The 16,144-nt window shown below is 41.3% G+C and overlaps 1 protein-coding gene across 1 annotated transcript; it reads right to left on the reverse strand.

The window, feature by feature from the left end:
* Positions 1-10,018: 10,018 nt before the first annotated feature.
* NUBP2 (NUBP iron-sulfur cluster assembly factor 2, cytosolic) lies at positions 10,019-15,999 on the reverse strand. The gene is made up of 7 exons (XM_075179443.1): positions 15,895-15,999; positions 15,349-15,467; positions 14,120-14,318; positions 13,396-13,550; positions 13,115-13,225; positions 11,539-11,608; positions 10,019-10,457 (listed from the first exon to the last, which is right to left on the reverse strand). The coding sequence occupies exons 1-7, from the start codon at positions 15,908-15,910 to the stop codon at positions 10,315-10,317; spliced, it is 813 nt and encodes a 270-aa protein (XP_075035544.1). The 5' UTR covers positions 15,911-15,999; the 3' UTR covers positions 10,019-10,314.
* Between the last annotated feature and the right edge of the window lie 145 nt (positions 16,000-16,144).

Genomic DNA, 16,144 nt, shown 5'->3' on the forward strand with positions numbered 1-16,144 from the left:
CCCTTTAAACATATCTCTGCCTTCTGATTGGCTGCCGGTTGCCTGGTACCCTTTATTCCCCGCTGTCCAGTGAGAGTTTAGAGATTCTCAACTGTTTAGGGGATCGTCAGTAAACTCCTCCTCTGTTCTGGAGCAGAAGAGCTGCCCTCTGCCCTACTTGCTGGGCTGGTGGGCTGCGTCTGTTTATTGACTGTTCCTTGTATGACATCTCTGTAGCTATCTATATATACATGTATGTATTGTGTATATCTAGTGGTCTATGTAGCACCAGATTCAGTCTCTTACTATATAGTTTAGTTTAGTTTTTGGTGTTTTTTTTTTTTAGCTTTTAATTTAATTAGGAATGTCACAAACATAGATGATCTGCACAATGACAACAGACATCCTTATACACTTATCTGAGAACTCTCAGGGCTCTACATACATATCAGGGGTTCCAGAGTCTAGGTGTCAGGATGAAACAGGTCCTACGGTTGTCAATAATATAGATGACATTTTGTTATTATTACCATTAACATAGCAGTAGGAATAATACACAGATGCCTGTAGTTAGCCTACACTTCCCAGTGCACTATTAGAAACATATAAATCTCCTATAAACCAATATTAGTACTGAATTATGCCTTATGGCATTTATAATGTGCATTTTAGAAATTCAGGAGAGTGATGTCTAACAACAGTTCACCGTTATCTGACACTTATCAACTATATTGTGTATAAAAGAGTAGTTAAAGGCTATGTCCACCAGGGGGGGGGGGGTACATAGCCTTTAGCTACATTGTGTGATAACTACACCCTGCCTGTACTCAAAGCCTTATTAAGACCCCATTGGGCTTTAGGCAAGAATTTCCCAAATTTGCTTGTTAAAGAAAACCATAAAATAAACTTTGTGTAATTTGGGACCTTCAGTGCCCACTGGGTCCTAGGTATGAGCCTATGTTGCCTAATGGATGGACTGGTTCAGCTATGACTCACACATTTGTGCAATGATCACATCCAAATATTTTCAATCTTTAAGAGGTCACTGAAAATTCACACTGACCAAACATTCTGCCCAGTCTCTCACCTTGCTAGATTCAGGGGAGGGCTGGCAAATTTAAGCCCGGGGGCAAGATTCAACTCAGCAGACTATTAGGCCCAGTGACCCAGCCCAAAGTAGCCCCCCTACCCCCCAGCCCAGACAGCCCCTGTTTAGTTTGTAAGCTCTTCACCCGTTTTTTGGGTATGTGCTAGTTTGTAATGTTTGCTGTCCTCACTAATGCACAGCTGTAAGTTAAATGTTGGCTCTTAATCACTATTGGATATTATTACCATTAATATTATTATTCCAGACAGTGTGAGAATGGGGTATGAAAGTGCCACTGGAAATCCCATCTGTCCCTCTTATGGACTAGTGTCCTACTGAACATCTTGTCTTTTTAGTGGTGTAATCAGACCAGGAGGAGCCAGAGATAACCCCAGGCAGCCAGGGTGAACCACTAAATAGTTTTGGTTCTCAAAACCCATACCAGTATCTTTCTCTGCATGTTAAGTCTGCTGAGGTTCTGGTGCAGCGCTGAATCTGTTCTATAACCAGTCTGAGGTGGTCATCTTTGGAGATTTTAAATATTTGAGTTATAGTTTTAAATAAAGACCTAATGAGTCAAACTGGCTATGTATTTGTGTCGCACCATTGGTGGCATGGGAAATGTAAGTGAATGGGAATGTAAGTGTAAGGTATAGGAATTTGCTAGCTTTGCAGTGAAGGCAGTAGGAGATGTTGGGGTACGGCATACCACCACATGCACCCCCACTTCCACCACTATAGAATATACTTTGATAAGCAAAATAGAAATGTATGAATGATTGTTCAAGACACACAGGAGTATTTAAGTCATGTCCGCATCAAACGTAGCAATGGTCCCACCAAGGTTTGAAAACCACACGACAATGCGGACTATCTGCACCGGTGTACTATATATAACACATAATTGGTGAATTTTATAGGGGACGTGGTGATGCCATTGTGTCACTGTCACTGTGGGCCCACCCCTTATATGGAATGCATAGCTGGAGGTGGGGCCTAATGATACAAATTGAGTAATTAAGCCCCACCCCTACTGCGATCCAAGAAGTTGCCTAACTTGAGAGGACTCCCCGAAATTCATGAACATCCCCGAAATTCCGGAAGAGTAGGCAAGTATGATATAGCTTGTTTCTGCATTAGGTCATGTGCTGAGTGTATTCACAATCCAAATCTTTCATGCCAGTGATAGGATACAGTTATCAATGAAATCCACAACCCTACATTATGAATTTTCCAGGGTTCTTAGCACCTTTTTCTTATTTAAAAAGGAGATGTCTCCCTCTAGTGTACATTACTTAGTACAACATTAGTAGAATTGCTCAGCCATTATCTATGACAGAAACATTATAGGACTGGCACAATTGGATCTAATCTCTCCCAGCGCAGTTTTATGCTCACAGACATAGAAAGATTAAAGATGTATTGGCAGGTGTTCAGATTAGTACTATAATACTGGATATTACAGATACTTTTCTTACCAGGTCCCTTTATTACACTTAAAGAAACAAATTATAATATGATTATTACCATTAATATAGTTCATTCTGCTATGTGTATACACAGTACAGCTTCACCTGCCTTGGGGTTTAGTTCCACATAAGTGGAGTAAAGTGCCTAAAGCTGAACACAAATGGAGTCATCAGGTCAGGCCAATTTGTCATTTCAAATCCATGCTTGCCAACTATCACAAGGAGGACTCCTGGAGATCAGGGGGAGGTGGGCGTGTGGGGGGCGGGTCTTGGTGTATTGCGACATCTGGCCCTGCCCACTAAACAGCAATCACCTGTTTTGACCAATTGTAGCAGGGGGTGGAGCCACGAAGACGCACAATACACGTCCTAAGCCCCGCTCCCGCCTCATCAATATTAACATTATTAGGATCTGGGAGGTTGACCTGGGAGTCTGGGAGAACGTCCAGAAATTCGTGAATCTCCGGACATTCTGGGAGAGTAGGCAACTATGTTTAAATCTAACCAGTAGTTTTGCTACTTCAGCCTCAGACTCAGACCCACCAGATTCTATCAGATATGCTGAACAATGTGATAGCCTTATATACACATCTCTTTGTTTGTGGGCACCAGCCTACCACACTGCATCGGGCCCTTTGTCATCCAGGATCTCTGCCAAGAGTGTGGACAAATTGGTCACTGATCTGGTCAGCCGGTGATTCGGTAACAGGCTCCCTGTGTGTGACCAGCAGAACATGAACAATTAAGGCCTCAGACAGGTGTTTAAATCCTCCAGATGTGGTAGACACAATACATCAGTCATGTAGGATACACATCTTGTACCAGGTAACACTGTATTTTCCTTACTGCATAATGTCCTATTGATGATCATGTCAATCTTTATTTTCTCCCCATGTGTCTTATTGAGAGGCTACAAAATAAATAAACACAATAACTTTAGTGCAATTTTTAAGGCACCCTAACATGGCAAGAAAGTGAGGAAGAGTTAGCGCAATCTCCAGTACAACAGTTTCTTAAAATAACAAGCAAACACCATGATTTAGTTCACGTCACTCTTTATTTATAAGTAATGATTCTATCACATTAAACATTTCTTTAGTTGAATCCACCCAGAAAACATGACAAAGAAAAAAACAAAATACAGGTAAAATAAGTCATGTTGTGATATATGTAACAAATAAATTTAAAATGTGCTGACTCATTTAGGGTTGAGAGGGAGCGTTTCCTAGCTTAACTCTAGAATGCAGTGTAAATATAAAGCTGGTCAGCGTGGTTTATCCAGGAGTAAATTTGCTCCTTTTTTTTTGCTTTGCTCTTAATTCTAAATGGGGCCTATTAGTATTTTACATACAACCATTGCCTCGAGGTATAGGACTTACCTATATAGTGAGCTAAACACGGACACTATTACATTTTTTATATTTAAAATAATTTCCTTCAACACACTTTAATTTACACATAAAAAGAAACAGATAACTAGATCCAACATACGTAATAAAATAAATGGTATTGTGTTAGCATGCAGAATGAGATACTGAGAGTAACAATCAGTGTGCAGAACACGGAAAGTAATGTGCAGTTATCTGTGTACACACCAAATACTATTAAAGACATGAGATCCCTCTAGTGGACATAGTCCAGTACTGCAGTTGTACACACATCATTTTCTACTATGGACCTCATTAAAAGTGCACTGAATGGCTTTGTTTAGCTCCTGCCATACCGGGGCTCTTACCGAGGTGCTGACGGCAGCCCAGGGAATCTAGGTATCACAGAGTACAGAAGTAGTATATGAACTGTGAGGAGTGTTCACATTCACCAATACCCGCATCATTATCCTCAGCTCCCTGGACTGAAGATCAGCCAAATAAAATCAGATTATTTACTACAGAGAGGTGCCGGAATCACAGAGGTTAGTATTGTGACAAGTACAGCAACAATGTAATGAAATAATCATTGGATTTTCAAGCTTGCTCAAGGCTTTGTCTGCCATCACAAGCATGAAGAGTGGAAACTGGATTTGGACTGGAGTTTGGCCCACTCTCCTATGTCATAACTCTGCAAGGACTCAATTACATCTCCTGTACCTTATCACACTCCATTCAACACTTTTACCCATTCCCCCGTACTACATGCCAATCCCCTCTATCCGCTGTTGCTCCCCCCCGAACATCCAATTCTGTCAACCTTATTCCCATCCTTCTGCTCACTCACCTTCCTGGACTTGTTGAGAGGGGCTATTGAGTCAACATGGCTGAAATTCATTTAATGTAAGGGCTAGTTGTGGTGGGAGGGTGTTAAGAGTGTTCACTCGTTGCTTGGGTTTCCAGGAGGAGAATATTATATAAAAAAGTAAACAGAAATAATACTGGGGATATGTATAGGGTAGGTACTGTAATTATAGTAATATGGTGGAAAGGTGCCAGGGATTTCCATGGGAAAAGCATTCTGGCATGGATGGATAAGAGAGGGTTGGGGAGCCTCAAAACACGATCTTGCCTAGTGCTCCATATCTGGCTCTGAGCAAGCGTTGTATCAATTGATATGTAATGCCTGATAGTTTCTCATTTATCAGCAGTCTCAAAAGTGCCGAAATTCCAGGCTTTATCTTGATGTTTTAGGGTTTCTTTTCAGCGGATAATTAAGAGTTTAGTAGCCAAGATCCAATAGACTAACTAGGAAAACCTGGTGGTAATCGCCTTAAATTAAACTGAAATTTAATGAGTAAATCATCATTAGGCTCTGAGCAAGATAACCCGGCAATATTAGCATTAAAAGATGCGAAGGCAAATGCAGAGTTGTAACCGAGGATATTATGGAGAGGAGTACATAATGTAACCCCCTGTCACTGTGTGTAGTGTGGGGTGCAAAGGGTACACAGTGCACCTCCTTCTCAAGCCCTGGCTAGCTGATGGGCATGGGTGTAAATGATCAGGGGTGTCCCTGCACATGCAGGTGTTTCTTTGTAGTTAGTGGGACACAGGGGATGTCACTTTGGTGCAGTGTAATAGAAGTCACAATAATTTGGGCGCCAGACCATCTCTATAACAAACTCAACTCTTTATTTACACTCCTCTACCTCCAGCACGATAATCCTAATGGTGGCAGCAATAAAGAAAAATATATACAGCTCCTCACTCTCTCCAGCACAGTTCTTAATGTGCAATACGAATATGGTTGCAAATATCTTATCACTCCTCCTGCACAGTTCTTAATGTTATCCAGATGTTAAATAACATAAATCATAGGTCTCTTGCACTCCATACTCACTGCAGATCACCCTCCTCTGCAGGGGCACTCACATGGATGCTAATAGGCAGGCAGCTTCTCCTCCATGCAGCTCTGACACACTCTGTGTACCTCTCAACTGCAGCTCATCCCTCCTCTGCAGGGATAATGTCTCCTGTGCTCTGACACATCACTCTGTGTTCTCTCAGCCTCAGGGTCTGACAATACAGCTACCAGGCCTCTTGTTGCAACCCTACTCCAGGGTCTCTTCCATGCAAAGTGTCCCCTCTCTCTTGGGTTCTCTATAGTGACATGGAGTTCCCCCCCTCATCCAGGGCACACATTCCTTGCCCTGGCTCAGTCACCACGCTCAGACTTCCAGGCAATGCTGGGGGATCCTGGAGCTTCCACCCCACTCTCTCCCAGGTCCCCAGCTACCATCTCTCCTCTCCTGTGTCTCTTCTCTCTCTCTCCCCCCTTACTGACAACCGCTCCTTCCTTTCACTCAGTCTCACAGGCTGGGCTGGGTTATCACCATGGTAACCAGTTTATGTAACTTTTTATAAACTTCTAGCTTTACCCTCTAGGTGACCCCTCCTCTATTCACTGAGGTCTAGGTTTTACTAAAACGCCACTAGGGGGCGTTACAATAATTTAAGGGTATTTGTCATAAATAGTTCTGCTAAATATAGTGGAACAATCTGTGATTGAGGTCCCCTCAAGACGCGCTAATATATTGTATGTAGCTGCAAATAAATGTCACAGTTTCCAGACGACCCAGCAGGTCACATGTTTCAGGTCATCCAGCAGTTGTACATAGAGTTCAAAAACTGTCAGTTTCCAGAGAATCCAGTAGGTGCACATGTGTATTGGCAACTGTCACATTTTACAGAGAACAATGGTAATGTATAGTTGTAATTGGCGGGAAGGGGGGCGCAACTTTTTTTTGCAATAACTCCAAAACGATGCAACTGATTAAAACGCTAATATTTGACTGCAAATCTACAGACCAAAGACCTTTAATTCAGTGCCCTGATCAGACAACTGCATCATAGAAATAAGTCAGTCATAAAGTCGTACTTATGCTATTAATATATAGATAGCCCAAAGCGTTAGGAAGATCATGCAGAACTTCTCAATAAAAGTAATACATGTTGCCATCTGGTGGCGGATTGGGGCATTGCCATGGTGTACTAAAGTTAATGGTCAGGTTTCACATAGCAGTAATTAGGCAAATAATCACAGAAACCTTGTATAGCCAGGTATAGCTGTTGTCAAAAGTATCAGATGCACTAGACGAGTGCCAACATTGATGTTATTGTTAGTTTTAACCAGGCATTTTATATAATGCTCCAGGGTATGAGGAATGTGGTATAAGGAAGGAGATGTGATCAGGGTGGGGGTGGAGGTTGTGAATCATTTATTGGGCACTCGCCCTTGTTCTCCAGCAGTCTCCCCAATACTTTGGATCCAAAGTGAGAGTTTTATCCCCACAGCTCCTGGCTTGGTGGGTGAAAGGCCTGGTTGGTGCTTTAAACATTGACTATGCAGTGGACACCCACCACCTTAAAATGAACCTTTCCCCGCCCCCCCCCCCCATCTCCGTGCTCTGGAGCGATTTGTGAAACATAGAAGTTCGAGTCTCATACAAGATTACACGATTTCTTTTTCACTTCCTTTTTGTTCCGTGAGACTCCTTTCCCCCGTCAGTCCTCTCTCTCTTTCGTACTGTTGGGGAGCACTATATATATATATATATATATATATATATATATATATATATATATATATATATATATATATATATATATACTTCTGCAAAACCTCTTGCATTGACTCCCAACAGATGCCCTCTGTGCAAACCAACGTCATCAAACACACATGGACTTTTTTAGGGTTAAGAGCAAATCCAGAAAGAGGGTGCAAATTGTCACCCTTACCAACCATGTTGAAAGCAAGGGGTGCATTTTATTTTTTTTTGCATGCAGAGAAAATAGTGCTTACTTTTGCATATAGCACACATGCAGAGCAGCTTTATTTTTATACAGGTTTGTACACTTGAGCTAGAATGCTTCCTCAATCCCATCTGTAAATCAGCATATTGTAGCATCCTTGCCTTTTTACTACAGACATGCCTAAAGACTTGTTTATTTTACAATATAACAGTTACAACGCTGAGATTTATTAACAAATAGCTGTGAGCTACAATGAATATAAGAATTGTCTATAAAAACTAATAATATTGGGAACCTCAGGAGTATAACATATTAGATGAATATAATATAGGCAGTATCCTCTCTACATAATAACTACAATATAACTGCATACGATTTGAAACCACAAAACAGCTAATTTAGAGACTAATATAGAATAAATGGTGAATTGACATGTTTGTTTGATGAGATTTCTGGCAGAAATAGTAACCACATGTAGTTGATTTTCACAATAAGAGGAGTTGCTGAGATGTATGAATAATCCAATATACATAAAAACCACTAAAATCAATAAATTAGAAATAAAAAAAAATCTATACATTAGTGCGCACTCAAACTATTTATGAGCAGTGTGTGGCCCCATGTATGGTAATAAACCTTTATTCCCAATGAACAAAACAATTGGTGATAGTATTTGATAATAACATATATTGATATTGCGAATGAAACACCAAGATATAAATACATAATGGACGCATTGGGTATTTATTATAGGAATCTCTTTTCTTCTTGATTTTATAACATGAACACATAGGTCATATTCAATTGTTCCTCCGGCTGCCGGAAAAACGAGCGCTCTAAAACTATTACCGTTTACACGGTAATATTGCGCGCAAAAAACGTTAATACGGTAGTTTATTTCCAGAATTTCATCTCGCAGCTCCCTGAGAAATTCAGCGAGTAATTACCGTATAAACGGTAATAGTTTTAGAGCGCTCGTTTTTTCCGGCGGCCGGAGGAACAATTGAATACGCCCCAAAGTTTTCTAACTTTTTCACAAACATATTGTTTTAATATTTCGCTTGGGTCACAACATATCCACATACTTGCCAACTCTCGCTGAACACCTCCCTGAAACAGGGGTGATCTCCCTCACTCCCTGAAGAGTCTGGCATTCTCCCTGATGCTGAGCCAGTACAAGACATGGTTGGCTTCACCATCTGTGGCATGATGACACTGTTCAGAAATTGTGTCCTATGTCCATGTATTGATGCCTATGGCGGTGGCCATTTTCATGGAGACCAAGATTTAATCAAAGACTGACAGGAAAGACAACATGACTTCAATAATGGAGACAGAAATGTAAGAGACACTTCAGTCTCTAGAGATTCATTAGCTGCTTTTCTTTAACTTATAGTTGCCTACTCTCCCGGAATGTACGGGAGACTCCCGCATTTCTGGGAGACCTTCCAGGCTCCCGAGAGAGCAGAGCAACCTCCCGGTTCTCGCCCCCGCAATACATAAGTGGTGGGGGTGGGGCTTAATTATGCAAATATTGCATCATCTTAGCCCCACCCCCTGTTGTAATGGGCCAAAATTGTGACACCCATTTAGGGGGCGGTGCAAGCTCCATCCCCACCTCTCCCGGGATCAAACGAGGAAAAGTTGGCAAGTATGCATATCAATTACTATTCTAATATTGACTAACAAAACCTTATTTTTTAACTTTAACCAATTTAAGATGAGTTTATCGCAAATTGTTGTGTTCCAATACTGCCAATAGACAGCGTGCCTCCAAAATTGGAACGCTTTCTCTCTTTTTTTGTGTTGTTTACTGTATTTGCTCCAGGAGAGCACCCCCTAAAAATCTGCATAAAAAGTTTGGGATATTTTGCAATTAGAAATTTAAACAAAAGTCTTAGAAGATGATTCTGGTGCGGATAGTATTCTTCCACATGTGATGCCTAAAGACTTGTTGTATTGATTTTGCAGTATTGAGCGAACTGCTTATTATTTTTCATATCCAATTGCTATTTTACAACTTCTGATACTTTCCTTGTAGCTCACAAATGAAGCCACGTTTTCTGCTTGTTCCCCTACAGGAATAAACTGCTACATGAATTTGTGCATTTTCTTAAGAAATCTCCATCCCAGTCTATTAGCTGCATTGATGACCTCAGCCTGGAGAAATTAGACTTCTTAAATTTAAACGTTTTTCTCAACCCAACATGAACTTCTTTATTTTTAGGTCAAAGGACCTTACACCATGATGGCTATTTCCTCCAACATTTGAATACACACTGCAGTCAACTATACTTACATTAAGTAATATGAAGTTTTAATATTGTTAAAGGCAAAAAAAAAATAAAAAAATCACCTATATATTCTACTTCCCTTATGGAATGCCAGCAAATGTAACACTACAAAGAGATATTTGTATGATAGTCACACATTGACAGGATGTCTCCTGCGTGGTAAGATCTTGCATCAGAACAAATGTTTGGTTCAAACCAGAAGAGACATGACAGGTAACTATAATTGGAGTATAAAAGTCATTCATGATCAAGGTCACCATTTCCCCGCAGTCCGGTGTTCTCCCACCTTACAAATCCTCAGGTCAGGAAGTGAGCGCTGCGTTGTCTAGGATCTGTTGAGCAATGCTAGTGATGGATGGGTACGCTGCGCTCTGGGGGAACTCCTGCAGGAAGTCCTTGCCCTGCTCCAGGCTTTGGGTCAGAGTGGGATCCAGAGGCACACACCCTGAAGAAATAAATCACCAAACCATGATATTGAGATAAATATAATTACAATAAGGAATTTCAATTTGAGCCAGAAATCTGATTGCCGTTCAGGGTCCTCCCACAGCATTGGGGGACCATCGGGCTCTCCACAGGCATTTTAGCAAGCCCACCACCTGCTCTGCTCTCACGGAGACCAGACGCACTTCTGGTTTTCACCGTTAATGGTGGTAGTTTCAGGGCCTTAGCGGTGATCCTAAGTGCTTCCACATACAGGCTGGTACCTCCGTGGATCTCTGGATACCACTGGAATGAGCATGACCCCCCCCCCCTCTCCTGTTCAGGTCTACTAGTACACTTAATTTATTAGGGATTGATTAGAACAGGTTTTCCCAGCATAGCCTTTTGCTGGACCCTACACGTGTTACATTGTGTAGACACGCTTTCATTCTTGGTTATAAAATCCAGGGGGCGCCGTGCACACCACTGTAATAACGGGTTGATGTAGTTCCCAGAGTCTCATACTTCATTATCATCATCACCCTTTATTTATATAGCGCCACTGATTACACAGCGTTGTACAGTCCCTGCCCCATTGGAGCCTACAGTCTAAATTCCCTAACACACACACACACACACACACACACACACACAGACACAGACACAGACACAGACACAGACACAGACGACACAGACACAGACACAGACGACACAGACACAGACACAGACACAGACGACACAGACACAGACACAGACACAGACACAGACACAGACACAGACACAGACACAGACACAGACACAGACACAGACACAGACAGAGACTAGGGTTAATTTTTGATGGCAGCCGATTAACCTATTAGTATATTTTTGGAGTGTGGGAGGAAACCGGAGCACCCGGAGGAAACCCACGCAAACACGGGGAGAACATACAAACTCCACACAGATAAGGCCATGGTCGGGAATTGAACTCATGACCCCAGTGCTGTGAGGCAGAAGTGCTAACCACTAAGCCACCGTGCTGCCCTATATATTCTTTTCCCTATTCCCCAACATATGAGAAAATATTTAACAGAGGATTATAGAGATTGCATTACTTTATTTACCTAGAAATGGGACTCCAGCATGCCGTGCCAGCTCCTCACCACCTCCCTTGGAAAAAATGTTTGTGCATTCCTAAGATAAGACAGACAACAGTGAGTACAGCTACGGTGTCAAAACCCACTTTCCTGTCCTTGGTGGACCAAACGTTCAACAAAAATAATACAGAATAGACCAGTGGCGCTGGTCTATATTCAGCTAGATGCCCAAGTGTCTGTGTGACACTGTTGCCTGGAGCACAGAAGAGGTGGTTCCTGATAGAACGTAAAGTGTGGATGTGACATTTGCAAGACGTTGCAGATTTCACAGCTCCCAACCTTGTAATTAAGGGATATAGTGGCGGTTCCGGAAAACAGTCAATTCTCAACGGTTTGCCATCATTTTCGTAAAACAGCAATTTCATTATAACCAGACGTCACATCTATGGATGATATTTATATGTCGAATTCAGACCATTTATCAGAGATTACAGGAATTTGGTTTAGGTGGTTAGAATTTAAAGATTCCCCCGATTGCTGCTCCCTGCTAGAGGGCCGAGTACATTTTATGAAGCCAAGAAAATAATTAGTAACCCCTCTAGACGGTTAACAGGATTTGGGCAGTCTCTGCTCACTAAAATGAAAGTTTTTACAATTTTGCACGCACATAGCTTTTCTAAGCGCAAAACCCTGTGGATGGCACTCCTCTGCTCCCCATCCTTCAACCCCCTTTGTTCCCTTACCCAATTGTTCTTAGAAAATGTGCAGATTATGCTTTTCTTTCTATTTTTTTTAAATCAATGTTTACAATGCTTGTACACACCATGTCTGTACCTTTGTATACTCTTCAATATCAGTAAATTAAACAATTAAACAAAAACAAAAAAAAACCCATCTAAAAGCCATTAAAATAAAGTTATGGAATGGTGTAAAACACTTTTAGTCTCTTACAAGTGCACTGATTGCTAAAGCTAGGTACACACTACACAGTTTTCATCCAATAATCGGCTAAATCAACCAACATACGACCGGTCGTTCAAAAGTCGGGTCAGTGTGTGCAGTGACACGATGGTCGAAAGTCTGCCCAAATGGAAGTTTGTCGCCTCATTTGGTTGGTCGTAGCGTTTAATATTTTCGTTCCAATCTCGTTTCCGCTGTGTAGTGTGTATAAACTTCCGTCCGATCCACAACAGTGAGTACGAAATTACATTCATTGTTCACAACAACATGGCTATAAAAAGTTGCTAAAGTGACGTCCGCTCTTCACTTTATCGTCCTAAACAAGGCTAGTGTGTATGCAGTCCATGGACCGAGCGATCGGACCATCTATCGCATGTAAAATCGCTCGGCATAAAAAGTTGGTTGAAATTTCTGTAGTGTGTACCCAGCTTAAGACACAATGGTGGTAAAGAATATTCATGAGATGCACAGGGTGGATTATAATGGTCACAGCCAGGAGGGTAAGAATATGCATTACAAGGATTCCCTGATAAAACAGCTTCATTTAAAAGAGCAAAAAAAAGCCTGGGAAGTCTGCACATCAGGGAGAGGAGAATCCCCACAAACCGGTCTGTCCTCTTAACAAACCTGCTCTCCAGCTCACCGTGCAGTGTGGACAAACAAATCCGCTCATGTTTTCCACGATTCCAATCACTGGAAGCCCCATCTTCTTGCAAAATGTGAGTTCCCGTCGGACGTCTCCCACAGACACAGCCTGCAAGCAGAGGTTCACCCGTAGTCAGAAGGAATTAAGACCAATGAACAGACTAATGGATGCACTGAGAGTAGCACGTTAGCGCCTTTGCGCAATGTAAAGATGCATTTTGGTGCAAAACTAACCTATGAACTTAATTTTTGAACCAAAATGAATAATGTGTAAAGCACCTGTGGTGTGGTGACCAGTACCGCTCCCAAGGGATTGAAGGGCTTCAGAGCATCCACAGTAGATATGTGCTCATCTGATGTTCCTGGGGGGGTGTCAACGATGAGGAAATCCAACTCTCCCCACGCCACATCACCGACAAACTGTTTTATCAGAGCTAGAAGATAAACGGAAATAGGTCACTGTAGGTTTATAACATGACAAAAAAATGATGGAATCCTTCTCACAATGCCTATAATGACTGCTACGTGTACATGTATAATATAGAGCTGGTGGTCGTGATTATTCCAACACTGCCACCATATGATGTCATCCCTAACACTTTATAAGACCAAGACAATGTTCTGCCTATTACATAACGCTATCTGGCTCTCTCACATCTTGCTTCATGGATTGTTTATTTATATCACACCATTATATATTATTAAATACAGGATTTGAGAGAGAGACAATTGTCCATGGACCCGAGGGCATTCCAATCATAGGGTGGTGTAATTTACTGTAAGCCCTAGTATTTAGATTGTAAGCTCCATAAGCAAGGCTCTCACTTTTCAATATATATTCCTGTATAATGAACATATGCAAGGTTGGACAAGTATCAGAAGCCAAGTAACCATTGCAAATTTGAATATACCTTATAATAATCTATGGGAATTTCTTCTCAGTCTGTGTGTGCTCTGCAAGCTTTCCCAACTTGACCTGAAAGCACAACGCTGTACCCCTTACCATTCTTCTTGGGTCCTCTCCACACCACGGCATCATCAGGGCGCTCCAGCAGAAAACCGATAGACATGAGCGAGATAGTCTTCTCCTGGTCCACGTAGACCGGCACCCAGCCACTGTCACACTGATGGACATCTTTATTATGGGCGTTCAGCATGCGCGGGATACTGGGTCCACACAAATCTACATCCAATATCCCAACCTACGCAAAGTCACAAAGCAGCACGGTCAGCCATATCAAGCCACATACAGCACAACATTGCAGAATCGCCTTGGGCAACCATGGGCATGATAGTCGTTGCTCAACTACATCTTCCATGATATAAATGAGAAATAGACTGTGCGCATAAAGACAACAGACAGGGGTAAATTTATCAAGCTGCGCGTTTGAATAAATGGAGATGTTGCCTATAGCAACCAATCAGATTCTAGCTGTCGTTTTGTAGAATGTACTAAATAAATGATAAATAGAATCTGATTGGTTGTCTCCTATAGTGCCACCAGGCAAGGCTGGCAAAGCGTGTCCCCCTGATTCTGCTAGTACCAGCCAAGGTTGGCAGCATTAGTGTTGGTCAACCCGTTTGACGTTTCCCTTATTTTGTTTAACTTTTAATTTGTTTATATCTATTGATTTATGCTAACATTTTGAATGCCCTGTAGACATTTTACATGTCGACATCATGAATGCTGATATTTAATAATGTAATGTGTGTTTATATATATATATATATATATATATATATATATATATATATATATATATATATAACACACATACACCTCCCATATACAAAGGACCTCCTGGAAGAAGGATTCCATCCAAGGTCATGGTACAATCTAGAGACGTTGGCAGACAGATCTCGCCTCTACTGAAGACATATGTTGAATACGCTGGTTTCGCTCCTTTTATTAAGTATTGTGTTTGAAGACAAAACACACTTGAACAATAGTTCATTCTTGTAAATTTATTTGCATCAGACTGGTTACATTACAATTTATTGTTATCACCTCATTACATGTTATTGTTACAAAAGTGATATTCTTTATACATTTACAAATGTCATATACTTTTGCTTGTTAATTATAATGAAACTTCTAGTAAAATGTTTATACAAAAAAAAAAAAACTGTGTCTTACCAAAACCTAAATTTTTTAAATTAAAACTTCAGTTACTTTGTACACATTAGGGCTGGGGTTGTACTAAATAATGGTCGGCATAATGTCACACTCACCTTCTTCCCAGCATGGCGCAATGCTAGAGCAATCTCAGTGGAGATGGTACTCTTGCCAACACCTCCTTTCCCAGACAACACCAGAATGATGTGCCGTACACCAGCCAGATTACCACTATCTGAAACAAAATGTAATATTATGGTCTCGTGTTAGCCCCTTGCGAATCATCCATTCAGTATTCCAGAAACATATCGGTCAACCTGACCCATGAGAGGCTGCTAATGTTCTGCTCATTGAGTTTTCCCCACCTACAACAATGAATTATTTGGCTTTAAACATATTGTTTAACAATGAATATGACACAGGACACTGCATATGGGAAATATGTGAGAAGGAGCAGAACACTAGGACACTTCCATGACTCAGAGGCTGAATGCACAAGTTGGCAGCTATGCAAATTGCTTATGGAAATAACCCGGATGTGTCTGGCATATATATATATATATATATATATATATATATATATATATATATATATATATATATATATAAAACTAAGGAGGTATCCCCATGCCCCCAATATGACACTAGGGGAGAACACTCACCTGTTGCTGTGTCCATGCTGAGAGACACACTTCCGCATGTAAGGAGATTGGCACACCGTACCTCCAATCAACAGCGAGTATAGACAACTACTCTCCGCCTATTGGCTGGACGCAAATATCATTAGAGGAAAGAGGCCTTAGAGGGGGCGGAATATTTCGACCAATGACACCCTATCACTTTCAGTCACATGCCTGCAACACAGTGAACGCGAACAAGAGGCGTCTGCTGGCTGTAAAAGGACTTGCTGGA

The sequence above is a fragment of the Mixophyes fleayi genome, chromosome 7 (genome assembly GCF_038048845.1).
Source record: "Mixophyes fleayi isolate aMixFle1 chromosome 7, aMixFle1.hap1, whole genome shotgun sequence".
In the NCBI taxonomy this organism is placed as follows: Eukaryota; Metazoa; Chordata; class Amphibia; order Anura; family Limnodynastidae; genus Mixophyes; species Mixophyes fleayi.